The sequence below is a fragment of the Papio anubis genome, chromosome 9, assembly GCF_008728515.1.
Source record: "Papio anubis isolate 15944 chromosome 9, Panubis1.0, whole genome shotgun sequence".
Lineage (NCBI taxonomy): Eukaryota > Metazoa > Chordata > Mammalia > Primates > Cercopithecidae > Papio > Papio anubis.
In genome coordinates this window covers 113778289-113801136 of record NC_044984.1, presented here as the reverse complement: position 1 = coordinate 113801136, position 22848 = coordinate 113778289, and the positions used below count along the sequence as shown (strand labels likewise).

Sequence of the window (22848 nt, the reverse complement as noted above, 5' to 3'; positions counted from 1 at the left end):
TACTTTCATTGATTGGATCATTGACAGGTTCCTTGATTCATTCATTTCTACCAATAATTATTGAACCTCTTCTCTGAGCTGGGGGCTTGCCAATACAGCAATGCATGAAAGAGATCCAGCCTCTCCTCTTCTGAAGTTTAGAGTCTAGTGGGGGAGATGGGCATAACCAAACATACAGTTGTGATAAGTGTTCCAAGAGAAAGTGCTTTAATAGCCTAGAATAGTAAATTTGACTGAAATGGAAGCCAGGGAATACTGTACTTCCTTGAGGAAGTTGTGGAAATTTCAAAACATATCCCCCAAATTCTTTGAAACTTCTCCAATCGAGAGGTAGGTCTATGTTCATTTGGCTCTGTGACCAGCTGACCTAATAGAATGTGTCAGAAGTAATGTGATTCCGGGCACCAGGCAACCTCTCCCCCCTGTGTCCTGGGATGCTCACTCAGCATTCAGCTGCATTCAGCTGCCATGCTGTGGGGAAGCTGGCAGCCTGTGAGGAGGCCCACAGGGAAAGGAACCGAGTTCACGAACTGACAGCCAAATATAACTTGCCACCCATGTGAGTGAGCTGTCTTGGAAATGGGTCCTTTGAGCTGCCCCTCTGAGCCTTACTCAAATTGCAGATTTATGAGAGAAAGCAGTTCTGATTATCTTGAGTTAATAATCAAGATTTTAGAGTGGGTGTTCATGGCAATAGTAACTGTAGCAGAAGTAAATGTTGAGCTGAAATCTGAAGGTTGAATGGAAATTAACTGGGTAAATGGAGGAGGGAAAAACCTTCCAGCCAGAGGGAACAGCATGTGTAAAGACTCTGCAGAGGAGGCCATGTCATGACTAAGAAAGTACGAGAGTGGGGCTGGGGTAGAGTGAGTAAGAGGAGGCTATGAGCTGGGACTGGAGAGGCAAGCCACAGGCTAGACCATCCAGGGCCTTGGAACCCCTGCTGAGACTTTTGTGTTTACCCTGCAAGGAATGGCAACCATGGAGGGTGTTAAGCTGCGTGCAATTTATATTTTGAAAAGATCACTTAGCTTGGGGCTCAGCATGGGGAATGGGATGGAGGGGGCCAGTGGAGATGATGCTGGGACACAAGTTAGGGGTATACCTTCCTCCTGGAAATTTGAGAATAATTCTGGGATCACAAAGTTAACAGAAATTAGGACCAGAATCTAGGTCCTCCAATGTTCACTTCCACTGACTCTTTATTCAACCCTAGAGCTGAGAAAACCACAAGCAAATACATTGCTGTGACCTTTTCTTACTGGCTCAACCATGCTTCCAGTGGTTTAGGATGTGTGGAAATTAACCCAGCTTTTACATTCCTAATCTCTAGTTTTATGTCTTCTCTCAGCCACAATAATAAAACAAATTCTACTCGTCATTTTTTCCCACCTTTTCAGCTGAATCTGCAGCTGAAAAATGAGGTCACCGAGCACAGTGGGAGAGACTGCTTGCAGGCAGAAATCTTTGAGGACGTGCTTGATTTTTTTTTTCCCCTGCATAGTTTGTCAGACTTAAAATTTTTGTCTAAAACAATGTATTCTATGCTCTTAGATCCAGACAGGAGAAAATAATTCCTTTTGCTTTTATGATGCACAAGATCAAATACTTGGTTTAAAAAGTATTTATAAGTGAACACTTGTATTTTTTATACTTTTGTGATAGGAATTTTATCTATAGAAGCATTGCTGTTAGATGTGAGATGCTTTTTAGCTTTCGTGGAAATTAAGATTTTTAGCCATACATTTAAGGATTTTAGGTAACTGAGGCTCAGAGAGCTCAAACTCACTTTACTGCGTCATAGTAGGAACAATTACTGAGCATGTCTTATACATAGGCTCTAGGCTAAGTATCATTTCATTTAATCCTCATAATTAATTAATTAAGCTCGGGAGTTTGGTACCATTTATTTGTGTACGTGAAGAAAAGGAGACTCAGAGAGGTACAGGGATCTGTTCAAAGTTAAACAGTTGTATGCGGGAAGTCCTAACTGGTTCCAAGGCTCGTGTACTTCACCACCACTACCCTGTCTGGATATAGACAATCTCCTAATGCTACTTTATAACACCCTCCCACCCATGCATTTGATGGCTACATTGCCATAATGACTTCCAGTTTTATTTTAATAAAATAACCATCCTTGTATAGCTTATAAAACCTACCAGATAAGACACAACCAGACCAAAGTCTACAAGAGGAGCGATCTCATGCATATTTAAACTTATTAAACTTTAAATAAACCATGTCTCACACACTGAAACATGGATCGGAGAGGGGAGAATTGCATTCTACGACCATGGATGAAAAACTCCATCCAAACAAGTGGAACATGACACCCGAGTCGTTCAAACAGGCACAGGAGTGTCTTTCGTAAACACCCTCTTTCCCCAGTGCCTGTTGGGTTTGCCTGTCAATCTGAGCACAGCGCCTGAAAAAAGAGCTGTGAGTTCATGCCTTCTCTTTATTCCAGGGAAAGGCTGCCAGTCTGTCACTAGGAGTATCAGACTCTATGGGTGCCATAGAGTTCGGTCAGGAAGGCACAATTTGTGCTGATCCCAGGGTCTACACCAATGAGGAGTCAAGGAGGAGACCTTTCCACAGTATTCTGGGATCCCAACAGCCATGATTCAGGGGGAGGTGACTGGAAATATACCAGTTCCATGAGGTCTTGCAGTCTGGGTTTTCATCCATCACCTGGAACCTTGGGCTTTCAAGAGGTCCAGTTCTTCTCTGACTTGATACCCCAGGTCTCACCGACAAGAACCCTTGTTCCTTTTGAAAAAAATTATATATGTTTTTCTTTTTTTCCTTAAATAAAGATGGAATCTCTATGTTGCCCAAGCTGGTCTTGAACTCCTGGGCTCAAGTGATCTTCCTGCCTCAGCCTCCCTAAGTGCTGGGATTATAGGCGTGAGCCACCATGCCCGGCCTGAAGAAAAAATTTATTAAGACGAAAGTCACAGAACATAAAATTAACTGTTTTAAAGAGGAGAATTTAGTGGTATTTAGTACATTGCACCATGTTGTACAACCATCGCCTCTTGTTACAAAACATTTTCATCACTCCCAAAAGGCGGACCCCAGACCCATCTGGTCACTTCCCATTCCCCCTGCCCCCAGCTTCTGGCAACCACCAATCTGCTGTCTGTTGAGGATGAACCTCAAATGCACTATAAGTGAAAGAAGCCAGACACAGAAGGGTCACATATTATACGATTCCATTGGCAGGACCCTTGTTTATAAGAAGCACATATTCACATTCTCTAAATTAACATTCTGAAGAACAGAATTTGGGAAATAGTGCGGAGGAAAGGGGGTGTCTGTCGTGGCTTCCATTTCATTTTCAGCAAGTGACCTGGCAGTTTAGATTCCTGAAGGCAGCCTTAGCATAATGGCTCTCAACCGTGGCTTCACACTGGACTCACTTAGGGGAACTTAAAAAAATTCTATGAATATCCAAGCCAACGTCTGTTACTTTTTTTTATTATGGCGGTTCTTTGCAGGAGTAAGGTGGTATTGTGTTGTGGTTTTGATTTGCATTTCCCTGATAATTAGCGATGTTGAGCACTTTTTTTCCGGAACGTAGACTAGTACAAACACTGTGGAAAACAGTATGGAGATTTCTTAAAGAACAAAAACCAGAGCTACCATTTGATCCACCAACCCCCCTACTCGGTATCTACCCAGAGGAAAAGAAGTCATTGTCTGAAAAAGACACTTACACATGCGTGTTTATAGCAGCACAATTCACAATTGCAAAAATATAGAACCAATCCAAATGCTCATCAATCAACAAGTGGATAAAGAAAATGTGGTGTATATATACAACATGGAATACTACTCAGCCATAAAAAGAAACAGAATAATGGCATTTGCAGCAACCTGACTGAAGTTGGAGACCATTATTCTAAATGAAGTAACTCAGGAATGGAAAACCAAACATCGTATATTCTCACTTATAAGTGGGAGCTAAGCTATGAGGATGCAAAGACATATGAATGATATAATGGACTTTGGGGACTCCCGAGGGAAGAGTGGGAGGAGGGTGAGGGATAAAAGACTACATATTGGGTACAGTGTACACTACTTGGGTGATGGGTGTACCATAATCTCAGAAATCACCACTGGAGAACTTATTTATGTAACCAAACACCACCTGTTCCCCAAAAACTATTTAAATAAAAAAAATTAATGTATGAAAAGCTAATGTACATTAGAGAGCCTAATGCAACTGGCCTGGACAGTGGTGTTTTGTAAAACTTGCCAGATGATTCTGATGTGTAGCTAGGGTTGCAACAGCTGCTCTCACAGGAGAGTGGCTATAGCTGCAGGCCATTTTTCTACCCTGCATTTCCTCCCTGGCTGCTTTGGCACTTCTTTTCTTCCTTGGTTTGTGCCTCATTCAGTCTGCACAAGCTCACAGTATCCCAGGACTTTGTCCATGCCAAATGGTGCAGTCGATGGATTTTGATGCCACTGAGTTTGGGACTCAGAGCTGCTTTCTAATACTGACCTTGGGGGAGATTAGTTAACTTCTAAGCCTCATTTCTCCATCTCTAAAATGGGGCCAATGGTAGCACCTATCTCAGGAATGTTTTGAAATTTAGCCAAATAGGTGTGCATAAAGCACACGGTAAACATCAATATGGTTGTATTTATTGTTATTGTTGTTATTACTATTATTATATGCATGGGCATTTCATAGTGGACCAATCTGTTGATAGTCCTTTTCCAACGAAGGGAAAGTCCTTTACAAAAAAAGGAGGCTGGGCGCAGTGGCTCACTCTTGTAATCCCAGCGCTTTGGGAGGCTGAGGCGAGCAGATCACAAGGTCAGGAGTTCGAGACCAGCCTGGCCAACACAGTGAAACCCTGTCTCTACTAAAAATACAAAAAAAAAGTTAGCCAGGCATCGTGGTGGGCACTTGTAATCCCAGCTACTTGGGAGGCTGAGGCAGGAGAATCGCTTAAACCCGGGAGGCGGAGGTTGCAGTGAGCCGAGATCTCGCCACTGCACTCCAGCCTGGGTGACAGAGCTAGACTCTGTCTCAAAAAAAAAAAAAAAAAAAAAAAACAAACGAAAAAAAAGGAGGCACTTTTTTGTGCACCTGCTTTCTGTGGACAATGAGCCAGGCCCTGGGGCTGCAGTTGAAGGTATGGAACAGAGATACTGATGTGGAATAAAACAAACTAGCATATAAACACGTATTATGGGGACCTGGAGTGCAAATGGGTGCAGATGGTTGGACTGAATTCCAGGAAGTATTGGGAAAGGGCAGCCTTTAAGCTGGGTGGTTAGTGATAAGTGGAAGATATTCCAGCGAATACCAGAAAGCGAGGCTATCAAGATTGGTTGGGTCACACTGAAGAAGGTGTTAGATGCCTGGCTGAGAAGGGGCACCTGCTTTGAGATAGCTGCACTCACTCGACCTAACCAGGCAGGGTTCACTCGTAGTGGTCGTTCCTAAAACCTTCAGTGCCACAGCTACCGCACCCACTTACCTCAATAAGGTGTCCCCATGCTGGATTTCCGAGATCTTTTCGGCTGGCTGGAATTGATTTCTTTCTTCCTCTTTCAGTTTCTGAAGTTGTTGTTGCTTCTTTTTCTTTGCAGTCTCTTCCCTCAGAATAGCAAAATATCCACGGCCTATCTTCACAGACTGGATCAAAAAGCTGGAGACATGCAGGCAGGAAGAGGGAGAGAGGGAAGAAGGTGGGGGAAGACAGAGAGAGAGAGAGAAAGAGAGAGAGAAGGAAAGAGAAGGAGAGGAAAAAGAGAGAGAGAAGAAAGAGAAAAGAGAGATAAGGAGGGATGGAGACGAAGAAACAGGTAGAAATAGAGAAAGAGAGAGTGAGAGAGAGGGAGAGGGAGAGGGAGGGAAAGAGGGAGAGAGGGAGCGAGGGAGGAGAAGGAGACACAAATTTTTTTTTTTTTTTTTTTTTGAGACGGAGTCTCGCTCTGTCGCCCGGGGTTGGAGTGCAGTGGCCGGATCTCAGCTCACTGCAAGCTCCACCTCCCAGGTTCGCACCATTCTCCTGCCTCAGCCTCCCGAGTAGCTGGGACTACAGGCGCCCGCCACCTCGCCCGACTAGTTTTTTGTATTTTTTAGTAGAGACGGGGTTTCACCGTGTCAGCCAGGATGGTCTTGATCTGCTGACCTCGTGATCCGCCCGTCTCGGCCTCCCAAAGTGCTGGGATTACAGGCTTGAGCCACCGCGCCCGGCGGAGACACAAATTTAAAAAAAAGATGAGTTGACTCTTATTGTCTTGGGACCAATAATCTCTGAGCATGCCCTTGTGCCTGCAGGGCAGGGGCCTTCCCACCTGTCGATTTCCAGACTCAGCTAGACCTGAGTTTGAATTCCAGATCTACCTTGTACTGAAGACCTTGGTCGAGTCCTTGAATCTCTCTGAGCCTCATTTCCTTCATCATCCCATCACTCAACAAATATTTATGGAGTGCCCACTTATAGCACCAGGCATTCTGCTAGGTGCTATGGAGTGAACATAACAATTCACAGCCCGCAGGATCGGATACCATCATGCATGGGAAGGGGTCAGCTTCCTGTATCTGGCACAGAAGAGGGGCTTCTCCATGAAAATCAATGGCATAGCAGGCACTAAAGGGCCTAGGCTCCTGGCCAAGGCTGCCCTCGCTTTGATTTGCCTAAATGCTCACATTTGTGAGCATGACTGCTACAGAAGTTCAAGTACCAATGTGTGGGTTCTTGCTGTGTCAAGTAACGTATGTTGGGACTTCATTATTCTCTTCATCCCAACTCAGCCACTATTTCCCAATCAGATGTCTTGATGCTGGCTTGATGTGAAGACATTCTCAACCCTGATGGGCTACACACCTCCCTGCGCTTTGCCAGTCTTCACCTCGGGGTTGGAGTTAGCAGCCCTGTGGTGGAGAAGGACTGATGCAGAGGTGTCTACATGTTCTTTCTGTCTGTCTGCCCACTTTGTTCCTACATGTAAATGTTGGTTCTCAAATTCAATTTTGTTTGTTCTCCAAATTCCTAATAAGCAACCGTCAATTTTATTTGTTCTCCAAATTCCTAATGAGCAACCAACGTGTGTTGGGTATTGTGCTGACTGTTGGGGATTCAGTGATGAACAAGACATTGGGTCCCTCAGGGTTCATGGCTTAGTAGGGGGGAGAGAGAGAGAGATACATGAAGTCAATAATAGCACAGGGTAATGGGAGAGGCAGGACTCTGGGCTTTGGGGAAAGGGACACCTAATTGAGACTAGGGGGAGGCTGGAGACCTCTTCCTGGAGAAAGTCGTATTTTCTTTCTGTCTCTGAGGGTGGCCTCTTCCTCTCCTCTGGTCTCTCTCTGTGCTCAGTTTTGCTTGGGAATATTCCCAGCCAGCTGTCATGGCCAGACTCATGTGATTAGTTGACCCCTGCTTATTTGCTAAGATGAGTTAAGGTGTCATTAAGGGCATTTCATTTCATCAGAGGATTCTTACAAATGTCCACTAGGAAAATTCTGGGAGGTGGGAGGTGGGGATTTTACAGCATTTTTCAAATCACATCACACAGGTGGCAGCTAAGTGATAACGTTTCATTCATTCATTCTTCTGGCTGACCTTGGCTGAGAACCTGCTATTCCAGGCACCAGTTCAGGGGACTGGGGCTGTACAAAGCAACAGGATAAAACATTTGCTCCCAAGGAGATCACAGTGTAATGGAGGAAAAACACCCACAAACCAATACTCTCAACCTAATGTACCAAAGGGCTATAGGAACCTAGAGAAATCTTGGAAGGCTTTCTGGAGGAGGTATTATTTGGGCTAAGTCGGAATTCACCAGCAGAACAAAGTGGGACATGGCATACCAGTGGATGGAATATCAGGTGCAAATGCAAAATGGTGAGTCTGATGATGGCCTCTTTAGGGAACTATAGCTATCTTTAAAACACTGGAGCACAGGAGAGTGACTAGAGCTAAAGCCGACAGTGCAGGCGGGAAACACGGCGCAGGGCCTTGGGTTCTTAAGTGAGCCTGGATTTGGGAGTTGCTTGGACTGTACCTAAAAATGCTTCAGGAATCTACAGATGTCTGAGTTTTCATTAACAGCTTTTAAAGCTATTAACAACACCCACAACACAAAACATTCTGTTATATACCAAATCAATGCATTATGTACATTTCTATCGCATCGGCCTCCGTTCACCAATTCTGAAATGCCCATTTTTTCACATCTCAACATCCTTGACGTGAAACTGCGTCTTACAGTCATTGGCCATTCACAATCACAGCCAGCCATGTGGCAGTTGCTTTGCAGTTGTCATGGCCTCTATAGGTTTACATTTGGTTCATACTCTTGCTAGCCTGACTGCACAATCGCCCCCTCTAGGCAATAAATCATTGGACCAGGAGTTTGAAGTCAGAAAAGTCTTTTTCTTTGACATTTTCTTATAAAATCAAGAAAGTAGGCATGGTGCGGTGGCTTGTGCTTGTAATCTCAGCACTTTGGGAAGCCAGGGCGGGTGGATCACTTGAGGTCAGGAGTTCGAGACCAGCCTGGCCAACATGGTGAAACCCCGTCTCTACTGAAAATACAAATATTAGCCAGGGTGGTGGCGGGTGCCTGTAATCCTGGCTACTCGGGAGGCTGAGGCAGGAGAATCACTTGAACCCGGGAGGCGGAGGTTGCAGTGAGCCGAGATCACGTCATTGCACTCCAGCCTGAGTGACAGAGCGAGACTCCATCTCAAAAATTTTTTTTAAAAAACGAGAAAGTGCCATTATAAAAGCTTTCAGAGTTGGGTCCGCAGCTGGGAAGAAATCCTGGAGACAATAGAGGAGCATCCTCTTAAGAAATGTTCCACAGGACATTGTTCACTCAAGAGTGGAAGGGTGATTCTGAAGAGCTGGGCTTTGAATGTGAAGAGGTTTGAGGAATATCTAAAATGTATTTTACCTGTGTTTTCCTTTTGGTTTGAACAGAATATAAAAATATAAATGGAATATTAAGAAATTATTTAAGTAGGTAAAAAAGGAGTTTTTCTTAAAAATTAGGAAATAATATATATATTTTTAATCTTATAAAAAAATTTAATTTTTACAGAGATGGGGTTTCACTATGTTGCCCAAGCTGGTCTCAAACTCCTGGCCTCAAGTGATCCTCTTGCCTCAGCCTCCCAAAATGCTGGAATTACAAGCATGAGCCACTGTACCTGGCCTAAAATATTTTTACAAAATAAAAATTCTAAGTGATAAGAAAGAACCATCTTATTTTAATTGGCCGTGTTTTTATTTTGTTATGTTAAATTTTTTTAAGTAAAAAATTCTTTTCATTGTTTAATTTTTTTTGTTTTTAGTGGCATATCTTAGATTTGACGGTGGTTTAGACTCTATAAAATGCAGTATTTTTGCTCTTTATGAATGTGCCACTGGAAGATTACCACTGAACATTTTCTAAATTTAAACCCTGCTTCTCAGCTCATGTAACATTTTTTGAATGTTTATGCCACATGTCAATTATCCATCCCAGACAGTCAGTTGCAGGCAAGGATCAGTCATATCTGCTCAGCTCATGTTCTTGTCATTACAAAATAATCTCTCTGTTTCCTTATGTATAAAATTGTGCAAAAGCAAATGAATGGGTAACCTGTTATCACTTAGTAATGCCATATTGTCAGTTATAGGTGCTTTTGCCTGACTTCTTTTTTAAATTTTTGTTTTTTGATATAGAGTCTCGCTCTATTGCCCAGGCTGGAGTGTAGTGGTGTGATCTCAGCTCACTGCAACCTCTACCTCCTGGGTTCAAGCAATTCTCCTGCCTCAGCCTCCTGAGTAGCTGGGATTACAGGCATGTGCCACCACGCACAGCTAATTTATTTTTTTATTTATTTTATTTTTATTTTTAGTAGAGATGAGGTTTCACTATATTGGCCAGGCTGGTGTTGAACTCCTGATCTTGTGATCCACCCACCTCAGCCTCCCAAAGTGCTGGGATTACAGGTGTGAGCCACCGTGCCTGGCCACCTGGCTTTTATTTTTAAGTTTAGGAATGTGAGCAGTTAATATGAGGTGGAATTCATGTTTGAAACAAAAATATGCTTCCATTTTGCTTTCGAGCTTGTGAATCAGTGAGGGTCCTGAAGCTGCAAGGGAACTTGATAAAAGGAAAACTGTTAGCATTTGCGACCTCTTAACTTCAGACATGAGGATTTTTCTCTGTGTAGCACAAACAAAGCACATGCAGAGATAACCTGGGAGGTGAGACTGATGTGACAGCAACTGCTTTTCATTGTCATGCTGCTTTACAGAGATGGGATGAACTCTGTTTCAGTCTGCTTTGGCTGCTGTTACAAAAATACCATAGACTGGGTGGCTTAAACAACAGAAATTTATTTCTCACATTTCTGGAGGCTGGAAGCCCAAGATCAGGGTGCTAGCATGATTGGATTCGGGTGAGGTGCCTCTTTCAGGTTGGAGACCCATTTTCTCACTGAAGCCTCACATGGAGGAAAGAGAGCAGGAGAGCTCTCCAGAGTCTCTTTTGTAGGGGCACTAATCCCGTTCATGAAGATGGAGGCTAATCACCTCCCAAAGGCCCCACCTCCTATATCATATTGGGAGGAGGGTAAGGATTGCAACATATAAATGTGTTGGGGGTCACAAACATGCAATCTGTAACAGATCATTCACTGAAAATTTGGTTCAGAAGTCAAGACTGATACTGACTCAGGGCAGACATGGTCCAAATTGGGTCTTAGCCTGGGGGCTTCACCCAGGAAAGAACGAAGGGTGAGCTGGTGGTAGAGGAAAACAGCTTTATTGTAGAGGCAGTGTTACAGCTCCGTGACTGCTCCTGCAGAGCAGGGCCACCCCATAGGCAGTGTGCTGAGAGCAGCAGCTCGGGGCAGTTTTGCAGTCATATTTATACCCACTTTTAATTCCATGTAGATAAGGGGTGGTTTGTGCAGAGATTTCTAGGGAAAAGGTGGTAACTTTTGGGTCATTGTGTCATTGCCATGGAAAGGGGCAGTAACTCCCAGAGTGTTGCCATGGCAATGGTAAACTGACATGGCACACTGATGGACGTATCTTATGCTTCCACCCTGTCCCTGTTTCAGCTAGTCCTCAATTTGGTCTGGTGTCCAAGACCCACTTCTGGTATAGAGTCCCACCTCTTACCTCAACACAGTGCACACACCAAGAGAATATGAAATGGTTTATTACTCACATAACTAGATTTTCTGGGGAGAGCAGGGAAGTCTCCCAAGCAGGTCTTAAAACTGCCTGAAAGAGCAGGAAGGGGCCAGTGGCTTGGGGTTTTATGGTAGTTAGGGGGTGAGGTATTTGGGGGAGACATTTGGGGATGATTTGAACTTCCCACCAGCATCAAAGGAGGATGCACCTGGGCTTTCTTATCAACTTGCCCAGATATAGGGCAGAAGGGAATGGTGTAGAGGGTGAGGATGGAGTGTTGGGGCTTGAAATTTATCAGTAGTCAAATATCAAGAATGGAGTCAGATTCTTTATTATATGGATTAATCCCAATTTCCAATTTGTGTGTTTGCCTAAATAACTGTACCATTATCAAACCATTCAATGAAACCATTCAACAAATATTTGGTGAATGCTTATTATGTACCAAGCACTGTGTGTTGAGGATGCAGCAGTAAACAAAATAGCTGCACAGTTCTGGCCCTGATGAAGCTCGTATTCCAGAGGATGGAGACAGATTCAAAACCAAGAAGTAAATGGTACCCGAAATGCCAACTGCTACGGAAGAACAGAGCAGGCAAGTGGGAAGAGTGACTGCCAGGGATGAGGGGTGTCAGTGCATTTAGAAAAAGATGGTCAGTGAAACCCTCACTCAGAAGGTGATGTTTGCAGAAGTAAGGGAGTAAACCATGCAGATACTTGTAGGGGGAAGAGTATTCCAGTAGTGGGAACAGCATGTGCAAAGGCTCTGAGCAAGTACAATTTTAAACCAAGAAAAGTTTAGTTTCCATTGAATAAAATGTTATATGACATCATATAATACATTGTGTGCTACCAAAATATTGACTTTGCATGTTTTAGAAATTGGTGTTGTTGATGGAAATAAAACCAAACTCTGTAAAATATTCCAAAGAGGTTTATGCCAATATGAGTGGCCATGACCTGGAGAAAACACAAACCCAAGAAGCCTTGAGTAAGTGGCCCAGAGGCAGTCAGAATGCAGCTCTGTTTTATACATTTTAGGGAAGTGGAAGTCACAGTCTAAGTCATAAATCAGTACCTACAGGTTTTACATTGGTTTGGCCCCAAAAAGGTGGAATATCTTGAAGCTGAGGCTTACAGGTCATAGGTGGGTTCAGAGATTTATTTAATTCGTAACTGGTTAAAGGAGGAAGAACTTTATTCAAACACTTGCAGTCGGCAGAAAGGAAAGTTGAAGTTCCTGGGGGTTGGACTTCAATGTGTGAATTTGGGGAGGACACAACTGAATCCATAGCACACACATTTCAGGATCCAGTAGGTTGCAGTTTCTGCACATTATCATGTGATATTTTGCCAGAGTTGGGTTGCAAGAGCAAGACATAATACATTGGGTCAGAGTGAACTGTAGTTCTGCCCTTGTCCAGCGGAGTTTTATGTCCTGTTTATAATTTGGTATCTTATTATCACAAACAGTCAGTTTTGTCAGTCTTCTGAACTCTATTTTAACATTCATGCTGGGCAGCTGTTGTGTCTGAATTCCAAAAGGAACGGAGTATAATGAGGGTGTCTGACCTCCCATCTTGTCATGGCCAAGAGGTCAGTTTTTAAGGTTTTTCTGGAGTTCCCTTGGCCAAGAGGGGGTCTACTCAGCTGGTTGGAGGGGGCTTAGGATTTTATTTTTAGTTTACAGTGTTCTACTTAAGACTTTTGTTTGACAGAAAGGTTCTTCTCTGTAAAAGGAAAGAAGGAAAGATGGAAGGGAGGGAGGGAGGAAGAGGAAAGGAGAGGGAAGGAAGGAGAAAGGAAGGGAAAAAGGAAGGGATGGAAGAAAAAAGGAAGAAGGAAGGAAAGAGGAAGTAAGGAAGAGAGGGAAGAAAAAAGAAAGGAAGAGAGGAAAGAAGGAAGGGTGGGCTGTGTCCTAAACTGGAAAGGTAGGGAGAACCAGGTGACAGTGATGGTCTGGGCATCTCCTTCTCAACTGCTTTACTCCAGGGTCCTACTCCAGGAGGCCATAGACTTTACCATTCAAATTAAGAAGCTCATTTCTAATAACTCAGTCTAACATCTTCACGTGCAGGGCCACAGGAACAGAGCTGTAGAGGTCCCTCTCTGCCCCTGGACTTCAATGAGACTTCTCAAGTGCTTCCAGTGTACACTTGAGATACTGCAAAGCATTCACATAAGAGCCCTTTTAAGGTGAACTAGGCACTGTCGGGATTTCGCATCTGCGGTACACTTTAGTGCTTCTTACCAGTTTTGTGCCTCACTCTCCTAACCTCTCCATTCTTGGGCACGTGTGTTAACTTATTTATCCTCACAATGACTCTATGTTAGAGGTGCTGTTATTATCACTTCCATTTGCAGATGAGGAAACTGAGGTCAGGAGAGACAAGGTCACAGAGCTGGAAAGGAGCAGAGCTGAGGTCCGAACCCAAGTGGTGAGTTCACTGCAGAGCCCAGCTGTGCACTGCGCTGGTTGGTAGATGGTCAGGATGTTTCCAAATGTGGCTAGTCAGCCTTTCCGTTGGGAAGTCCCACCAGCGTGGACCTTGACCTTGAAGATTCCATGAGCCACTAGGTCAAGGACTAAATTGGGTGGTTTATCAGTGACTGGTAGGTGCCAGGGGTTTGCTGTTGTCCAGATTCTCTCATGGATTGGAAGGCTGTCAGAGTGACCTGTTAGGTCCCAAGACAGACTGTGGTCTGTAGGGGCAGAGAACAGAACAGGCACTGACGCTAGGCGTGGTGGCTCACGCATGCAATCCCAGCACTTTGGGAGGCGGGTGGATCACTTGAGGTCAGGAGTTCGAGACCAGCCTGGCCAGCATGGTGAAACCCCATCTCTACTGAAAATACAAATATTAGCTGGGCGTGGTGGCAAGTGCCTGCAGTATCAGCTACTCAGGAGGCTGAGGCACGAGGACCACTTGAACCTGGGAGGCGGAGGTTGCAGAGAGCTGAGACTGAGTCACTGACCTCCAGCCTGGGCAACAGAGCAAGACTCTGTCTCAAAAATAAATAAAGAAATAAAGTCAGTTGGGCATGGTGGCATATGCCAATGGTCCTAGCTACTTGAGAGGCTGAGGCAGGAGAATCACTTAAGCCCAGGATTTTGAGGATGCAGTAAGCTATGACCGTGCCATTGCATTCCAGCCTGGGTGACAGTGAAATCCTGTCTCTAAAAAAATTCTCAGTCTTTACCTCTGCATCTCAGTCATTTACTTTTTTGTAGTAATTAACAAGTTGGGAAGAGATTTTTTTCAACTTATTCATGCCCTTATTCTAAAAAGAATTAGAAACAAAAACATTTTTTTAAGTGAGACAGAAGGCAGAAAAAAACAAGAAAACAAAACCAGGTAAGACAAGTTTTGTTACTTGTCATGGGTTTTGTTACCCGTGCCACATAATCTGGTGCACAAATGTGGCCCTGGGCATCCTAGTGGCTGAGGCAAACAGGGAAACACAATCCTAATGTGATTCCTAATGGCTGTAAGATTTTTAAAAAGCTGTTTAGGAGATGCTGGGCCATTCCTGGTGCTGCAACTAGGAAGAGACTTCTTTCAAGGAGCTGTACAGGGAGCATCCTGTAAAAAGTCAAGGCTGTAACAAACCCCTGGATACAAATAGAGTGATAAATGCTTGTCTTATCAATTAACGCCACAGAAAGAGACAGGGCAGACACTGTTGGACACTTTGAGAAACCTAGCAAGCAAATTTTCTGGTGGAATTTCAGCCCGTCTTCAGGCAAGGCAGTCAGATGTCCAGCTGCCAGATCTTCTGGAAAGGCCTGAGTGACAGATGAATGTGGTTGAGGGGAGGGTCTGTACTTTCATGTCAGACACACCAGTCTATTCTGGGAACTTCAGGCTGCAGGATGTTCATTCAACGAGCTTGGGAAGTGCTCCCTTGATACTGTGGAGGCCCATTTAAAAACGCTTAATATTTTAGCAAATTCTCATTTAATTCCCTGTATGTTCCCTACGTTTTCTTCATCATTATTGCTGATTACCAGGCTATTTGTGTGAAGGGAGCTATTTGCAGGGAAGAGCAGTTTTCGCCTTTAAATCCACTCACCCGGGGCCTCCTGCTCACTGCTTTGCGCGATGTAAAACTCCCCTGACTAACATCACAAGAGGAACGATGGGGAGTAAAATAATTAACTGCATCAGGCAAGCGGAGGAAAAAGCAGATTATAAAATGGAAAGTTTTCTCTATCCAATACAATTTCTTCTCAACCAGTGCATGGGAGAGGGTGGGTTGTTATTATTAAGGGACATATGTTCTCTGTATGGGAGTCTGTGTGTGAGCTGACGAGAGAAGGATGCTTACTGCAGCAATAGGCGTATTCTCAGCAGGGCTCAGCCGAGACAGACTAAAGGAAGGAAGCCCAGGTTCCATTTCTAAGCACCTTTGGACTTGAGGAGCAGTGTGGACGATGGGAAGGTGTTAGAGGGCACTCCCTCTGGGTGGATTCTACTTTTTCACTCCCTTAGGGTGGTTTTAAACCTCTCTGATTCACAACCCCTTCATCTTCAAATGGGGAAGATATTAGCTCCTCCCTCAAAGGGCTATTGGGAGGATTAAATGAGACAGTAAAGATAATGAGTTTACTGTAGTGCCTAGTACATAGGGCTCCATAATGGGAAGCTGTTGTTATTATCGTCAACTTGCTTAACAGTCCTGAGAGGTTGGAGTGATTTACAGATGAGAAAACAGAGAAAAGATTAGGTAAATGATGGTCATAACAGCTGGAATGTGGCCAAGCCGAGATTGGAAGCCAGTAGGGTTGATTCCAGAATTTCTGTCTCTCTAATTGCATGCTCCTAGCATAGGTATGTTCAGTAGGAAGCTTTAAGGCTTTGAGTTAATGTACCCCTGGACTGTTTGTTTTGCAGATTTCATCTCTAGGTCTGTAGGATAGAAACAAGTGGCTTACCTTTTTCCCCTTTAGACCATGTTTTTACCCAATCCAAAGCACCATCCTTGGCAGATTAGGTCATTATTGAGCAGATACTCTCTTCCTCTCCCATTCCCTACATTCAGGATTAGGATGTATTTTCTCAGTGTCCAGAATTTGGACTTGGACATGCGTCTCCTTTGGTCGATGGGATATTTACAGATATGAATTGAATGAACACATAAAATGAGCTTTCCCAGCTAGGTCCATGTGAACAAAATCCATGATCTCCCTGGACCCAGAAGAGTGAGAAAGACATGGAACAGACCTTTCTGAACCCAGCAATTCTAGCCTAGCTCAGCCAAGGCTGGAGCAAGAAAGAAATATGTGTTGAAAGCCACTGAGTTTGGGGGCAGTTTATTACACAGCATCATGATGAAAATAGCTGACTGGTGCATCATCCGTCATAAAATGCACCATTATTTTATGAACCACAAAGAAGAAAACACAAAAACACATGTCAATTAAATTCAGACATGATTGTACATTGCATTCCAAGTTCAGAGATGATAAAATGTGCAAAAAATGTGCTTCTTAGACATGATAAAATATAGTATTAAGAAAGAAGTTGCCTCAGACCTGAGAAAGATGGCCTGGAGTAGGACCTGGAGCACGATGTAATTAACAGCTCCTTCTGAGAAGTATCTGGCAAATCTGATAAAATTTCTGAGCAATTTTCTGATATTCTCTGTGAGATTAAGAGTCTTTTCTGGAGCACTGGATTTACCCACAGTGCTGGCCCAACAGACTTAAAAAAAGGCTGTTAACTTTTAACCAACCACTCCTACCTCAGGTGATGCTATGTAGTTCCTTACAAATCAAAGTGTGGTCCAGCAGCATCAGCATCACGTGAGAGCTTGTTATGCAATTGCCCCATGGGTTCATCTTACCCGCTGCACAGATAAAGCCACTTTACTGAGATAGCATTGCAATAGAGAAAAAGTTGTATAAATGCAGAGTCAGCTAAGTGGAAGGACAGCACAGTAATTTATTATTACTCAAATCAGCCTACCTGAAAATTCAGAGTCTAGGATTTCTTAATGACAGCTTGGTGGGCAGGGGCTAAAGAATGGGGAATGCTAATTGGTTGGGTCCAGGATGAAACCATAGGGAGTTGAAGCTTAACTTCTTGCACTGAGTCAGTTCCTGGTTGGGAGGCACAAGACCAAATGAACCAGTTTACTGGTCTGGGTAGCGCAAGCAGGGCCCTCAGAATGCAGGGTCTGTAAAATACCTTGAACACCAGGCTTAGGTTTTACAATAGAGTAGTTATCTATAGGAGCAATTGGGGCGGTTAGGAATCTTGTGGCCTCTGGCTGCATGATTCCGGAGCCATAATTTCTCATCTTGTGGCTAATTTGCTAGTTTTCCAAATCATCTTTGTTTTAAAGTTAAACTAAATTCCTACTGTGGTTACCTAGATCTATCCCCAGGAATGAAGAAGGGCATCTTGGAGAGTAGAAGCAAGATGGAATCAGGTCAGATTTCTTTTATTGTCATAATTTTCGTACGTCAGATTTTTCTCACTGTCATGATTTTTGCAAAGGCAGTTTGGGTTAGAATTGCAGAATCTTGGGCCCCACCCCCCAGACCTCTTGAATCAGAATCTTCATTTTAACAGGATCCTCGGGTAATTCATGCACACATTGAAGTTTGAGATGCACTTGTCTAGATACCTTTTCCCCCTATTGAAAGGAACTCTTTCCAGAAAAAAATCTTCCAGTTGGCTCTACTAGAAGGCTGGGTCCCCTTCCTGCAAGTCTGAAGTAAAACTTTGCCACATGCTAGCAATCAATTAATCTCAGAAGTTCTTTAAGAATCCCTCGGCCGGACGTGGTGGCTCACGCCTGTAATCCCAGCACTTTGGGAGGCCGAGTGGGGTGTATTACCTGAGGTCAGGAGTTCAAGACCAGCCTGACCAACATGGTGAAACCCCATCTCTACTAAAAATACAAAAAATTAGCCGGGCATGGTGATGGGTGCCTTTAATTCCAGCTACTCAGAGGACTGAGGCAAGAGAATCGCTTGAACCTGGGAGGTGGAGGTTACTGTGAGCCGAGATCACGCCATTGCACTCCAGCTTGGGTGACAGAGTGAGACTCCATCTCAAAAAAAAAAAAAAATCTCTCTATTGGACATTCTTATCTTGAGGGCACTCTGCTGGAATACATCTCCCATTACCTGAATCGCCTCCCTCCCAAGGGCCCTAAAGGAGACTAGGATTGAACATCACCTAAAACAGACCTTCCCAGCCCTCTTCTCAGGAACCTCACAAGAAGCTGCAGAGTATTGAAGATTTGGGAGGCGGTGAGGGAAACTCATGTTCAACCTTTCTATTATGGGGGGCATGGGATTAACTACCACAAATCACTGCATTAAAAACTAACAGCCCAGATGTACTTAAAAAACAAACAAACAAACAAACAAAAAAAACTTTTAATGCTATTATGGCTCTACATCCAGCTGTTTTTCACTTACATTTTCCGTCTCTACCTACAAGAAACATGGGGCTATAAAGCCAGGAGTGCTTTGATGGGAAAGGCAGAATGACATTAAGATGAACAAACACTCTTGGCAATCCGATTTCAGGGATGTCCTGCTCTTGCAGAAGGGAATTGCCTACATGGGAAATTTTCACTTAACAAATTTTACTGTTTTCAAATAATAGCAAATAAATCAGTTTATTCCCAGTTGGTTGAGGCTGGAGGCTTGGGGAGCCCACTTCATCTGGCTGGCTCAGGCCTTGCTCTGTCAGCCCACCCAGACATATTGATTTTGGAGGAGGAGAGGGCAAAAATGATGGAATGAAGAAATCTGAAACACCATCCTTAAGTTCTCGAATTTTTCAGGCAACCCATAGAGGTAAATTAATAACGCAGCCCCAGTTCAAAAGCACCAAGCAAATATTTTGCATTTAAATTCCTGCATTAGAATGCCCTGTTTATACAATAACTTAATAAATCTAGCCTGGCTGCCAAATTGACAAGAAGGTGAGAATCATTCATTAAAATGCAAATACAATTGAGATGAAATTTGGAATACATTTATTACAGTAATTGAACTTCAGTCAACTGTAGTCACAACACAGATTTTGGACTGCCTTTCAGACAAAAGGACGTGTTGTATTATTCTCCCCCCGCCCACCACCAAGTTAATATCTTTGTCAGCATGCAAATTAAAGCCATTTCCTGAGTGCTAATGATTTGCAATGGAGGATTTCACTCTTCTTTATAGGACAAGATTGCCAGAGATAAAGGTCAACTACATACACAAAAGATTGCTCTGGTAGCATATTGTGTATACAGCAAATTGATTGCAAACATATTCTGAGTGCTTATTGCAACCACATTCTTATTAAATCACATCCAAACATCTCCTTACCATCCCTGGGTCATTTGCTAATTGTAATGTCCAACAATGGGAAATTTGCTGAGTCAGGATTTCACCTCTCAGATCAAGTTTCAGATGGATTTCTCTCCTTTTTGAATGACTCAGCCCAAAGACAAAGACCCGTTAATGGGTTCTTTTTGATCATAAATCAGATGGAAGAAAGATGCTACTGGGACTTTTATAATGGCCCAGAAAATTTGACTCTCAATGGAGGAGAAGTTCCTTTAGTTGCTTCAGTTTTATCCTCTCCGGCATTTTTGCAAAATTCTTGGGTCTGAGCAAAGTGCACACATGCACCTAAGGGAGGAGACCACCTCTCATATTGTCTTATGCCCAACTTCTGCCTCCAAAGAAAGAAGTAAAAACTGAAAGGCAGAAATGAAATCCACAAGCAAACAGCCTGGCGCCACACCCTGGGCCTGGTAGTTAAAGATCGACCCCTGACCTAATTGGTTATGTTATCTATAGATTATAGACATTGTATAGAAAAGCACTGTGAAAATCCCTGTCCTGTTCTGTTCCATTCTAATTACTGGTGCATGCAGCCCCCAGTCATGTACCTACTGCTTGCTCAATCGATCACGACCCTCTCAGGTGGACCCCCTTAGAGCTGTGAGCCCTTAAAAGGGACAGGAATTGCTCACTCAGGGAGCTCGGTTGTTGGAGACGTGAGTCTTGCCGAAGCTCCTGGGTGAATAAAGCCCTTCCTTCTTTAACTCGGTGTCTGAGGGGTTTTGTCTGTGGCTTGTCCTGCTACATACCTAGCAGACTTCCGTTTGAGTTGAAAGAACTTAAAGTGTTTCTTTGGCCAAGGAGTGTGTGCTGTTCAGAAATCACTCTAGGGTGGCAAAAACGAGTTTGTTCCAAATGTAGAACAGGAAGATTGCTTGTGTCAGAGGTGTATAAACCAGAGCAACTCCATCTTGAATGGGGCTAGGTAAAATGATGCTGAGACCTACTGGGCTGCATTCCCAGATGGTTAAAGCATTCTAAGTCACAGGATGAGATAGGAGGTAGGCACAAAATACAGGTCATAAAGACCTTGCTGATAAAACAGGTTGAGTAAAGAAGCCAGCTAAATCTTACCAAAACCAAGATGGAAGAGTGACCTCTGGTCGTCCTCACTGCTACACTCCCATCAGCACCATGACAGTTTACCGATGCCATGGCAATGTCAGGAAGTTACCCTACATGGTCTGAAAAGGGGAGGCATCAATAATCCACCCCTTGTTTAGCATATCATCAGGAAATAACCATAAAAATGGGCAACCAGTAGCCCTTGGGGCTTTACTTTTATTCCTTTACTTTATTAATAAACTTGCTTTCACTTTATGCTATGGACTCTCCCTGAATTCTTTCTTGTGCAAGGTCCAAGAACCCTCTCTTGGGGTCTGGATCGGGACCCCTTTCCTGTAACATCTTTCTAGTGACCATGAAGGGACTATAGTGCAGAAACCCCAGTAAGTGTTGGGGTCCTGTAACATTTGTGTCTTTTGACCCCTTTCATATCCAGTTAATTGATCATGAAGTGATGTCAACTCTGTTTTCTGAATATTAGTTGACTCTCTTCCTGTTGCTACCACCCTAGTCAGAAACCATCGTTTACTTTAGATAGTTTCCCACCAGGTCTTTTCCTTCCTATTGGCCACTTGGCTGCCCCAGGGCTTTTTTGAAAAGGCAAATCTCATCATTCCTACTTAATGCTCAAAATCCTCTAATGGCTTCCTACTGTTCTCAGGGTGAAGTCCTGTGTCCTTCCTTCTCCTCCTAGCAATGTCCTCTAAGATCTGGGATTTGTCTATAACCATTCGCCCTGCCATTCCTTTGCATATCTCTCTACCCCCTTGAAATTGCACATGCTTTTCTTTTTCTTCCTTCCTTCCTTCCTTCCTTTCTTTCTTTTCTTTCTTTCTTTTTTTTCTTTCTTTCTTTCTTTCTCTCTTTCTCTTTCTTTCTTTCTTTCTCTCTTTCTCCTCTCTCCTTCCTTCCTCCCTCCTTCTCTCTTTCTTTCCTTCCTTCTCCTTCCTCCCTCCTTCCTTCCTTCCTTCCTTCCTTCCTTCCTTCCTTCCTTTCTTTTTCTTTCTTTCTTTCTTTCTTTCTTTCTTTCTTTCTTTCTTTCTTTCTTTCTTTCTTTCTTTTTCTTTCTTTCTTTCTTTCTTTCTTTCTCTTTCCTTCTCCTTCCTTCCTCCCTCCTTCTCTCTTTCTTTCCTTCCTTCTCCTTCCTTCCTTCCTTCTCCTTCCTTCCTTCCTCCCTCCCTCCTCCCTCCCTTCCTTCCTTCTTCCTTTCTTTCTTTCTTTTTCAGAGGCAGGGTCTTGATCTGTTGTCCATACTGGAGTGTAGTGGTGCCATCATAGCTCACTGCAGCCTTAAACTCCTGAGCTCAGATGATCCTCCTTCCTTGGCCTCCCAAAGATTTAGGATTATAAGCATGAACCACTGTGCCCCACCTGCACATGCTTTTCTTTCTCTCTGCAGCACCTTCTCCACTGTCTTCACTTGGCTTGATTTCTATTTGTCCTTCAAGGTTTGGGTAAAACTATCAACTGTTGGTCATTCAATACCTCTCCCCTTCTCTCCTCTCAGTTCCAGGCTAGGTCAAGTGCACCCACAGCTCCTTGTGCCTATGTACTTCCTATTATTGCACTCAGCACACTATGTGGTGATTGTTTTTTGACTTGTCTGCCTTTCCTACTAGTCTATGGGCTCCTTGAACTGGACTCTGGCATGTAGAAGGCTATCAGTGCTTGGTTTTCCTTCCCTACTTCTCTCTATTGCTCCCAATGACATAAAGTGCCAGTTGCCTACCAAGTATCAACTTGCCTAGTTTCTTTAGTAACAGACCATGTTATCTTGGGTATTAATATGCCTAGATTAAAAACCAACAAAGCAAAGCAAAATCAAACAACAACCACAACAAACAAAAGCTATATTTCTCAGCTGCCTTTCCAGATAGGCTAGGCCAATGAGGTACAAGTGGAAGTCATTTGGAGAGGCTTCTGGGAAAATTCTTTAAAGGAAATTGGCAAGCTGGGTAACATTTGCCCGTTAGCCCCTTTTTCAGTTCCTTTCTGTTGCCTGAAACTTGGCAATAATGGTTGCTGCTCCAGCAGCCATTTTCTGAGCATGAGGAATTCCGGCAGATGGAAGTAAATACGGAGGACGGTGGATAAAACCTAGAAGGAACCCAGGTACTGGATGACCAGGAAGCTGCCATACCAGTTCTAGATCACCTTCGTCTAAATGTAAACCCTTTTTATGGGAGAGAGGTAATTCTTTATTTTGTTTAAGCCATAGTGATTTCAGGGCTCTGCTACCATGCAGCTGAATAC

At 43.6% G+C, this 22848-nt stretch overlaps 1 protein-coding gene and 1 long non-coding RNA gene across 6 annotated transcripts in view; one reads left to right on the top strand and one right to left on the bottom strand.

Annotated features, from left to right (window-relative positions):
• The window catches only part of CCDC60 (coiled-coil domain containing 60), a 204438-nt gene that overhangs the window by 67453 nt on the left and 114137 nt on the right, over window positions 1-22848 (bottom strand). For all 4 annotated transcript variants that reach the window (XM_031650807.1, XM_021923016.2, XM_021923015.2 and 1 more), the window contains exon 3: window positions 5502-5672. In XM_031650807.1, coding sequence (XP_031506667.1) covers window positions 5502-5672 — 171 coding nt within the window. The remainder of the gene's footprint in view (window positions 1-5501; window positions 5673-22848) is intronic.
• Window positions 1-22848, top strand: part of LOC103876111 — a 242446-nt gene that overhangs the window by 127150 nt on the left and 92448 nt on the right. The window lies entirely within an intron of this gene.